Genomic DNA, 11,421 nt, shown 5'->3' with positions numbered 1-11,421 from the left:
CAGTAGACTGGGACCGGCACACGGTAACTCTGTCATTTCTCAACCGTTTCGGACGCGGGGCGGCACGCCGGAACCGGCCCGGCCCCCTGGGCGCGTTCCTGGGGGTCTGGAACTCCCAGCCAGAAACATCACAAAAAAAGGTTATGGCCATTTGTGTATACCCTGCACCTTTACTTTAAGTAGCATGTGACATGTCCAAACTAGGGGGTTTTCAATGATTCTGAATCCATTCCAAGCATTATAGTATTACACGAAAAACACTCCTTGGCCTAAATTCGGCCATAGCCACATAGCCCAAATGTACCCAAATGTGCTGACCTCATCACATGTGTGATGACACAAATGAGATGAGGTCAGCACATTTGGGCACATTTGGGCAAGTGGCTATGGCCTAGAAAAAGGGACAGACCAAAATTAGCCCCAAACTATTAAGAAGACAAGATGACATTTTAATTTCATCCACTATAGGCAGGAATCAGATTCTCATGCAAGTGAACTCTGAAACCAGGAAAAAAGAGTGAGTTTCACTGTCACTACAGATAAATAAGAATGGGTTGAATGCAATTCTGGAGGAGCCTGGAACCTTCCGGTTCCCATGTGGGACGCTCCACCTCCTGACTGCAGCCACTGCATGCCGTTCCCTTGTAAAGCGTCACTTCAATGAGTCGATCTAATTTAGGGTACTTTCCCCACTGCTCGGGGTCAGGTGTGTACCAGACAGTACAGGAACGCACAGCTGAGGTTGTTTCAAATGGCGGCCTGTTAACATCTCTACTTTCCATTCTAGAGCAGTGATCTGCTCACAAGCTGTGATGTCACATGTCATATTTGCTCATTAGCCCTCAGTGAGGCGAGTGTGCCATGTGTAAAACAACTGAAGTGCCCCCCGGGGTAAAATTACAAGCTACACTAATCTGAGGTATACCAGATTAGCCCTGCAGATAATTGTATTAAATTATTTTAATTTACTTGAATTTGCAGTGTTGCAGAAGGTTGACGCCTTTCATAGGCAGAAGACAGTTAAAACACTCACTCACTCACTCACTCACTCACTCAAAGGGACACCAGAGCACCAAGTTAAAAGAACAACACCACATAGATTTGGACACTGCTGTGCAGCAATTCGCCATGCCATCCTTCCATGTACCGCTGTTTGACCTGACCTAATTGGTTCACCTGCTGGCTGGAGCAGCAAAGGTTTTACGCAAACACCATCAGCAGGATCTCGGGAGCTTCCTCTAGTCTTAGAATAGATTCACGCAAGCACTTAAACTCTGCTGTGCCAGCAAAGGGCAACATTGGAAGAACCTGCTTAAAAGCATTTTGAGCTTTACATTATCTGTGTTTATGACTGGATCATGTGTGAGTTGTGATACTAAATTGTGTGATCCTTGCAATAATGTGATAAGCTGTATACAGGGCTAGGATGTCTACTATGTGCCATGGGAGAGGTGCCATGGCAGCAAAACACAAATTATGATGTACAGCAAAGAAGAAGGGGAACAAAAGATCAGCAATATGCACAGGCTGCATACTTCTTGATGTGTCATTGCTTTGAGAGACATCTCTGCGCTCTGTTAAGCTTCTTTCCTTGCTTGTTGCTGACTTTGGCATACATACAGTACCATGCAGTGGTATATGTTTTAATCTGTGTGACTCTGCACCACTGAGCTTTTGAAAGAGGGTACAGTAAGCCTATTTTCGGTGGGAATGTGAGGCTATACGACAGGGTCCTCTGCAGTCAGCATCTCTAACGCAGGGAGAAGAGGCTATAGAGCACTGCTGACAGGAACCTACCAGGTGGTTGAGCGGAGAGGGGGTAAAGGGGGAGGTTGATATGAAAGGTTAAAGCTACAGACATGTGTAGAGAGAGAGAGAGAGAGAGAGAGAGAGAGAGAGAGAGAGAGAGAGAGAGAGAGAGAGAGAGAAAGAGAAAGAGACAGAGACAGAGACAGAGACAGAGACAGAGACAGAGAAATAGAAAGAGGGGAAGGGAGGAACAGAATATATAGGAGAAAAGGTGAATGAAAGCGAGTGGGATGAAGTGAGAGACAGGGAAAGATGGAGAGATACGAGGATAGGAGCAGGACTGTGAGTCACCCTGTCCATGTATGTCATTGAGAGGACATATAGTCAAACCTATTTTGTAATAAAGATAACAGTGGTCTTATAGCTGCCCCCCGTGCTATACCTCCTTCTCCTCACATGTATACAGTATACCTGTAGCTCTGTCGAGCCAGACCGGCAGACCGTGTTGACTACTGCGTCCTCTAAGAGCCACACACCACTGGGCTGACTTTGAACAACTCCAGGGGTCAATACCCTGTGGGCACCTCTCTTGCAGGTCGCCGTCTATACAGAATGGCTATAGGGCTGTTAACTGAGGGTTTTGACACACTATACAGTACTTGAGATCAGCTGAGTGACAGCAACACAGCATCCATCAGCGCTGCACGTGTGCATGCATACCTTAACGTAAAATTATAGCAAGCGACAGAATCATGGTTACTTACAAGGCAAGCTACGCAACAACTTGTATCCAGCGCTGGCTTTACAATGACGTGCCAAGGACAGGCCTGAATTCAAGAGTAGAGTTTGAAATAACTTAAATGGTTCTCTGTCATACTGTTGTATAGGTGCACAACCAGAATACACGTTAGGCTTTTGTACCGGCTCACTCATAGTCACCTCCATGGAAAAATGAAGGAAATAAAAGAAAGTGAATGGATAGATAGATATAGATAAATAAATAAATAAATGCCATGAGCGACACTGCAGCTGTGATGGTCACTTACATAGGTGGACTGCACACTCCGCCAATGACCCAGCCCACAGCAATGCATCAAGACATCCAGACAGGAGGGGGAGGAGGAGGGGACATGCCCAGAGGGAGTCTCAGTTGGGTCGGGTATGATGGGGGACAGAGGTGGGTCTCTCTGGACCAGTCAACTCAAGACGGATGCTTCACATGGCGCGTACACACAGGTGATCCACCTGACCCCTCCACCAGCGGGAATCCACTGTGTTCGGAGACTGCTACACCCGACACCCCCCACTAAAAACAGGTTAACCCCTTCCCACACACACAGTCTCCAAGGTCCTTTTTGGGGGGGGTTTGGCACAGGGTCCCGGCCGGGCCAGGACTTGATCCTCTCACAACAAGTTCAGTCCCGGGCAGAGTTGTTGCCCTTCGCTGTGGAAGACGACAGCATTGCACAGAGTGGCAGCTGATGCTGATCCCCACATTGACGTCTCACAGCAATCCTCAGTTCTGCAGGATGGAACAAGAAACGGTGGTCACTGATCAAATCCTCACTGATCCCAAATCTGATTAATCTTTATCTCCAAAACGGACACATTCTCACACACACACACACACACACACACACACACACACACACACACACACACACACACACACACACACACACACACACACACACACACACACACACACACACACACACACACACACACACACACACACACTCCGGCTCACGTTGAGGAGTGTGACAGGTGTGTGTGTGTGTGTGTGTGTGTGTGTGTGTGTGTGTGTGTGTGTGTGTGTGTGTGTGTGTGTGTGTGTGTGTGTGTGTGTGTGTGTGTGAGAGAGAGAGAGAGAGAGAGAGCTCACCTATAGGTGGGCGACGTGAAGGGGGGACTTCAGCTTCTGTCTTGTGTTTAATTACAATCATCCAACACCACCACCCCCCCCCTCCCCCTCCCCCCGACCACTCCAGACTTCTTCACCCAGTCGGACCCCCACTCTCCCACCCACCCATTCTCCGTTTAATGCCCCCCCCCCCTACTGGCAAGCCCTTTGCACGCAGGACTCAAAGCGCAAAGTGCATGTCATGTTCCCTCTCTGTGTGTCTCTCTGCTCTCTCATGGTTCTGTCTGATCTGACTCCCCTGAATCCTTCTACACCTGTCTTGCCTCTCTGTCTGTCTGTCTGTCTGTCTGTCTGTCTGTCTGTCTGTCTGTCTGTCTGTCTGTCTGTCTGTCTGTCTGTCTGTCTGTCTGTCTGTCTGTCTGTCTGTCTCTCTCTCTCTCTGTGTCTCTCTCTCTGTCTGTCTGTCTGTCTGTCTGTCTGTCTCTCTCTGTGTCTCTCTCTCTCTCTCAGCCCACCCTAGGAGCTGAGGAAGCAAGTCCAGAATCTGAGATTCGGGGGGGCTGTATGATTCCTCTCTGCTTCCTCTTCCTTAGCTCCTCCTAGACTCTCTCTCTCTCTCCCTCTCACACACACACATCACATGCGCGCACACACACTCCCCCTCTCTCTGCCTCTCAAACTCACTCTCTCACTCACTAGCTCAGTTACTCACTCACTCACTCACTCACTCACACTCTCTCTCCATGCTGCTCTATCTCGAGGGTCCTCTCATCAGTATAGTGTTTCTGCTTACCTGAGTCACCCCTCCTGTGGTGACCGGTTATGCATGCATGCGTGCGTGCGTGCGTGTGACTGTCAGTGCCTGTTTAGATAAGATAAACCTCTATTAATCCCTGGAGGGAAATCCAGCCAGGTTCTGTGTGTGTGTGTGTGTGTGTGCGTGTGCATGCGTGCGTGCGTGCGTGTGTGTGTGTGTGTGACTGCGTGTGTGCGTGCGTGCTGCTGTTCTGTCTCTCTCTGTTGCCATGCCGGAGCAGGTAACATTCTGCTAGCGCAGAAGACACACAGCCTGAATTCAAATGTGCCTCCAGCTACAGCCTATACACCCCATCCCTCCTCAGAAGCAGCGTACACCCCCACCGCACGCACGCACCCCCACCGCACGCACACGCACGCACCCCCACCGCACGCACGCACGCACGCACGCACGCACGCACGCACGCACGCACGCACGCACGCACGCACGCACGCACGCACGCACGCACGCACCCCCACCGCACGCACGCACGCATGCACGCCCATCAGCTCCCTCTTTGTCTCCACCAGGCCGAAGGCATGGGGAGAGACTATGCTTTGCACTCCGTCCGTGTGTGAGTGTGTGTGTGGGTGTGTGCGTCCGTCTGTCTGTTAACAGCTAATCTCCGGCACCGTTAACCCGGTCGATGCCAAATTTTGCACACACACTCCCTGGGTGCCAACAATGAACCTCTGCCCCATATTTTCCAGAACGGCCTGTTATAGCGCCACCAGGAGGCCGACTTTTGTAAAACAAATTATTTTTATATTACTCCTCCAGATTGCAGCATGCAATTTACGTGAAATCTTTCATGGACTTTTCTATACTAGGATGAGGAATATATCCCACCCATTTCACATTGGCCTGTTATAGTGCCACCAACAGGTGGATTTTTGCAAAACACATTTTTGGAACAAAATGCCTCAAATAATCCAATTATTTCACTTTGGCCTATTATAGCGCCACCAGGAGGCCACAACCTCACCTGCCTACCTCTAGTTTCCTTCTATATCTCGCTCTCCCATCTCCGTTCACGCCTGCTGTCTTATCATGTTCCCGTGCTTCACTCGGAATGTGCCGCCCGGTGCCAACGCCACCTGTATGGTGTGGATTATAATGGTACCCCATATGGTACCCCATGCACGCTCTGCGGTGCAAAGCGTTTTTTAATGTAAACCACACCAATGCAACTCATTGAGTTGCATTGGTGTGGTTTACCTAAAATAGGCCTACATTTTAGTTGACTAAATCAACTATAGATTTGGTAGACTAAAATCTTATGATATTTAGTTGACTAAAACTAGACTAACACTGTCAAAAATGCTGTCAACACTGCCTTACACAGTTTGTCCCAGCGTCCTGTCTCATCATTCAGCGGGACAAAGACCACATGCTCGGTGTGTTGGTCGTAAATTCCCGCTGGAGGACTGCAGATCATTTTAGCTGTATTTCTCTGTGTCACTGTGGCAGCATTCAGCTCCGTGAGTGGAATAACATTGTTTTACTTGAGTAAAAGTACAACTACTGCAATGTAGAAATATTTAGAAATATATACAAGTATTGGTATCAAAATGTACCAAATTAGAAAGTAAAGTATATTCATTATGCAGGGGGTGCGTTATAGGTCAGGAGGTAACAGGGGATTCTTGTTCTTGTGGATTAGTTGCCCCACTATAAGTGAAGAGCATGATGGTTGTTTTTTTTGGAAAGCCGATTCAACATGAGGAATAAAAATGAAAAGTGAATAGTATCACTTGTAAAAATGTTTAATGCAGTTACTAGTAGTCACTAATGTAGAAAGATAACATTGATAAACTGACATAGGATTTTGTTATACAAATAATTTAAACACGTTTAGTACCAACAAAAAAAGAAATAACATCAATAAATACTTCTTAGATTTAAGCATATCATTTAAAAAAAGTGAATATCGTTGCTGTCGGGAGGAAACCTCATAACAACATTTTTGAGGTTTTTGATTTTTTTTTGGCATAAATCAGTGCTATTGAACACCCTTTACGTCTGTGTGTTGTTTCGAAAATATAGAACCAATGGAAAGTAGTAAAAAGTGCTTTGGACAAAACCTGCCTGCTAAAGCAACTAACTCCACCACCTCTCCCCCTCTCATGGAAGTGATTGACAATATATAAAGTTACAACACCAACTTTGATGAGGCAGTATTGCTTTTTTTTAAATATAAGGTTTTCTTAATTTCCTGATAAATGTATATTTTTCATTTCCTGATAAATGTATATTTTTCATTTCCTGATAAATGTATATTTTTCATTCCCTGACAAATGAACATTTTGGAGTTATGAGGTTTCCTCCCGACAGCAGAGATATAAAGTACCTGTTATAAACCTTGCCTTAAAGTAATATTTGAGTTGAGTGAATTGATGGATATTTTCTTTGGCAATTCTTCTACACTGTACATGTTTGTTTTTTGTTTGTGTTTCTATATTTTCTTGTAAATAAACATTCTACAATACAAGTTTACAAAAAAAGGTTTGCTGTTGTTAGTCTATTAACTTATTTTTTGGGATTCTTCATTCACCATGAAGGAATGGTGACACAAACACAATTATCCATGATTCAAGCCAAAGGCTTCACAGGTTGAGTAGGATAATCCATAGAAAAAGTTGTTTTGTGGTGAAGTATTAATTTAGTCCAACTCAAGTGAGTCAAGTCTTAGCTCAACCCATTCCCATAATTAAATATCCAGGTCATTTTGGCAGTTCCTAACCTATTACCAAGGTTATATATAACATTTAAAAATGGCAGACAGGCAGAACTGTGGTAGGCTAAACTATAGGCGATAGTGATATATTTAATGTTGGGATTGCTCTTCTTTATATAAGATATTTCCCTGATCAATATGTTGCTTTCAGGTCTCAAGACAAGTCGTTGCAAATTATTCAAGCCTCACGTCCTGATCTTCATGACTTAAGTCTGACATGAAGCTAAGTCTCAAGTCTACAGCTCCGGCATCCCCTGGGGTGCAATACAAATACAACACAAATAAACTGTTCAAAAGATCATTTCACATCAGATGGCTTCTCGCCTTGCTAGAGACGAAGAACATGCATATCCAATCCCAAATCCTTGTTAAAACATGCTCTCTCTTTTGAAAATCTTCAGCTTGGTCAGGAATGTAAAGTAAACATAAGTCAGGCACACCAGCAGGTTTTTCATTGGATACAGGATGGGTGTCACATAACCAAACACAACGATCAGGGCTACTCGCACAACAAGGAAAGGCAAGTCCTGCAGAACGACGCCAGCGATGGACAACAGGGGGTTCTGGGGTGTAACGATCAGCCTAAGAGTGGACAGGAAGACCAGGATGAAGACGGGAAACACCCATGCCGAGTAGTACACTGAGGTCTCACCCGCCACACGCAGCATCTCCACCGTGTCCAGCCAAAATAGGAAGCTATCAACAAACACAGCTGCCCTTCCATCCCTCGCCCACAGGAAATGGAGTGGGCCGGAGTAGGACCGGGGCCGCGACGAGTAAAGGTAAGCGGTGCTATTGGCGGACCGTGAGGCAACTGTCGAGTGGCTGCGTGTGTCGTCCTGGTCCCGCCACCCCCCTGTGGTGCTGCCGCCGTTCTTGACCTCTGGCTGGCCCGGCGGTGACCCGTTCTGGCCTCTGTCGGAGTACAGCTGGCCCGATACGGTGCTCACCTGTTCCAGGTGGGTGAGGACGGGCCCTGGCGAATCAACGTCCACATCGCCTCCTGATGCCGGTGACACATGCACACAGGACACAGATGGTTATGCTAAAATGTGTACATACTAGGGTAAGACTGATCTTGTGATTGTGACAATAGCAATCCTTCTAAATGCATTGCAGTACAGGTGATAAAAGGGACAGTCAGGTGGAACAAATGCAAAAGGAAGGCAGATTACTATCAGTGTCTAGTGATCCCAGAGGAGACATTGTGCAAACTGTGTGAGCACTTCAAAACTTGGGAGAACACATCCTTCAGTATAATGTCGTGCCTGCCATCCTCAGAGACGCAGGGAAGTGTGGGCCTTACCTTGTCCGGTGAGATTGCATGGGCGAATCCTGTCTATAATATCCACACAGATGAGAGAGAAGAGAACCAAGGAGACAGGCAATTCTGTGAAGTGATCAAACCTGAGGCCTCTATCCACCTGTACCTAGAGCCCATAGCAGGTTAAAAAAAATTTAAGATTGTCAGAAACTATGACAATGTTGTATGGAAAAGGAATAATTTAAATTGAAATCTGTTCAATAGTGATTTGAAAGCATTACAAATGTAATGAACCGATCAACTTGTATTATCTGTGTCATACTCATAAAACACACAAAGATGTAAATAAATAATAAACACGAGTTAAAGATATACAGCATGCGATGCATAAATGCACACCGGTAATAAGTTATAACTTTGTGATGCCAACTCTTTGGTGAGATGCCATTATTTAATATTTACACTGTTACAAGCGGTTTTAGAATAAAAATAAGTAATTACACAACAACGCAACCTTTGTGTTTGTGTTTAAACATTTCCCATTCCAGGCCAGCTAGGAGAATGGCATGTGGGTTTGAGTTAATGGCCAACCAGTTATGTTCACTATGGGTTACTGAATACCCACACATTACTGTCTTGTGACAAGAGGCACATTCCCATTGCATTTCCTGAATTTACTTTTTCTATGCGCAGTGATTACAACAACCCCCGGAAAAAGCATTACGTGGAAAAACATCTATGAGTTCAAAATTCAAATAAGTTAAAGAAATGTATTAGAAGCCTTTCCGATTTTATTTTATTTTTTGTTGTGGCTCAATGTACCATGTCAGATATCAATGGCACATGAATTAACTGTAATACCCTGCCAACCAACACCTTCTCTTACACAAGGTAAAGTGGGCTCGTGCCAATGTGGCAATGAATGCAATATAGCTCTTGAAGGACCCCAACGGAGCATGACAGAACACATAAATTCATAAAATCGCCAAATGCCTTTGTGTGATTATATGATGTGATCAGTCTCGACAGCGTTACCTTGGAGCCTGCTATGAAAATGGCAAAACACGGCAGTGTACACAGGACGACGTAGGCCAGTGCAGTCGGCCTCCTGGAAAAAAAACAAAATTGCGGATTCAATATTCAGTTCACATTTGAATACTCATCGCCCAAGCACGACCGGTAATCACAATGAACTGTATCACAATAACATATGCCTTGATTCCTAAGCAAACAAAGCTCTGATCCTTCACAGTTTACATATGCATACAGTGGTGTATAGTATTAACTAAGTACATTTACTCAAATACTGTACTGCACAGTTTTGTGGTATATTTTACCTTACTTGAGCACTTCCAAATTCCAGTACTATTACTTCTTCTCCACTACATCTCAGAGCCAAATTTATTTTAATCCACTACAATTATTTGAAAACTTTAGTTACTAGTTAGTTGGGAGATTTGAACAGCATAAGATTCTCCTCCACTCACCACTCTGTGATCTCAGTGATGAACCTGCGCTGCTTCAGGATGACATATTTCAGGGGAACCCACACCAACAGGGTCACGGAGGTCACGTAGGCGACGGAGGCCGCCACCACCAGCCAGTAGGCCGTGGGGTCGCGACCGCGCACGTTGTGCATGAGCGTCGCGAACCTCTCCATGACCACGAAGACGGGCACGCAGAGAGCGGCGAACTGCAGCGCCTCGTAAAGGATCAGCTTGACCGTCTTCCCGGAGAGCATGGTGGTTCCGCCCGAATGTATACCTTCCAAGATCCTTGCAGTTATACCGGGCGGTATAAAAAAACAAAACAATCCCAACAAGTCCCAAAATGACTCCCAGTACAGAAAAGGAACCAGTGAACCCTTCGCTGGACTCTGCTCAGTGACATCGCTTACTTTGCAGTGAAAACCGCTTCCTTTTTTTTATTGCCGAGGTAATGATGTGTGCTCGTCATTTTATGAGCTCACAAAGATGAGCACTCTTATAACCTCAAGAACACAGCAGTTCACGTTGAGCCCATGGTTCGATTATAAAAAGGTGAGAAAGTGACTTACTTTAATATGATATAAGCAGTGAGATGAACAAAACAGAGGGGGGGGGGGCATAAATTCCATAGAGATATCAAACTATGAGATAATAAAACAAATGTGATAAATACTATAAGATTTCCACTCATTGGCAACTACTTAATGTAAATGTTGGAGTTAATGAACATCCAACTCCACAATAGTGGTCACATTACATTTGATCTCCACCTAGTGGTTAAGTACTGTAATATGTTGGGAGGAAAAACTAATGAAAGTCTTGTTTGTATCATGTATGAAAAGGCAGCATAGCTATTCTTTGCAACCTCTACTTTTGTGTTGCTGTTTCACAACAATTCTACGAAATGAACAAAACAAGTAAGGGCCAAACATGAAACAAGCAAAAGCAGCATACAATTTCATAATGCATTTCGGCCTGTTTTTTTATTTTATTTTATTGTGAATACCAATAATTAATGGTTAAAAGATTACATATAAACAGCAGGGTACAACGTTAAACAGAACCTTTACAATAATGACTGTTGTCTTTTTTTTCTTCTTTAAATTAAAAACAGGCAGCATCTCATTTCTGTACAGCAACAGTTACATCAGGGGCTGCAGTCCATCGCCATCAGTCGTGGTGCAAAACAAAAGTGACACAATTGAGATGAACTGGCTCGTGGTCCCACGGTTCCTTGCTACATACGTGTATATTGAAGAACCTCCCTCTTTGTTCAAACGGATAGTTAACACTGACATTATCGCATCAAGCAGAAGGCAGCAAGCTGTGTATTCTCATCTCGTCAGATCTCTCTGAAAACTGCAATGCTTAAATCTACAGGTTCCCGAGCAGATAGCAGCCATAGTTAGTTGTGCAACTTGAGAGTTACAAACATTTACGTGGAGATTGGGTGTTTTGTGTTCTTAAGGCGGGGGGTGGGGGGGTGGTCATGGCGAGGTGTTGAAAGCATGCTTGAAGGGCAAT

General features: G+C 45.1%; 1 protein-coding gene across 1 annotated transcript; it reads right to left on the bottom strand.

Annotated features, from left to right (window-relative positions):
- Positions 1-7,514: 7,514 nt before the first annotated feature.
- On the bottom strand, positions 7,515-10,151 carry tmem236 (transmembrane protein 236; the record flags this gene model as incomplete). The annotated part of the gene is made up of 4 exons (XM_079491082.1): positions 7,515-8,149; positions 8,453-8,576; positions 9,446-9,518; positions 9,898-10,151. 4 exons carry the CDS (start codon positions 10,149-10,151, stop codon positions 7,515-7,517), a joined length of 1,086 nt encoding a protein of 361 aa, XP_079347208.1.
- Between the last annotated feature and the right edge of the window lie 1,270 nt (positions 10,152-11,421).

The sequence above is a fragment of the Electrona antarctica genome (genome assembly GCF_951216825.1).
Source record: "Electrona antarctica genome assembly, chromosome: 1".
Classification (NCBI taxonomy): Eukaryota; Metazoa; Chordata; class Actinopteri; order Myctophiformes; family Myctophidae; genus Electrona; species Electrona antarctica.
The sequence above is the reverse complement of the archived record's forward strand: the minus strand, read 5'-3'. Positions and strand labels throughout refer to the sequence as shown.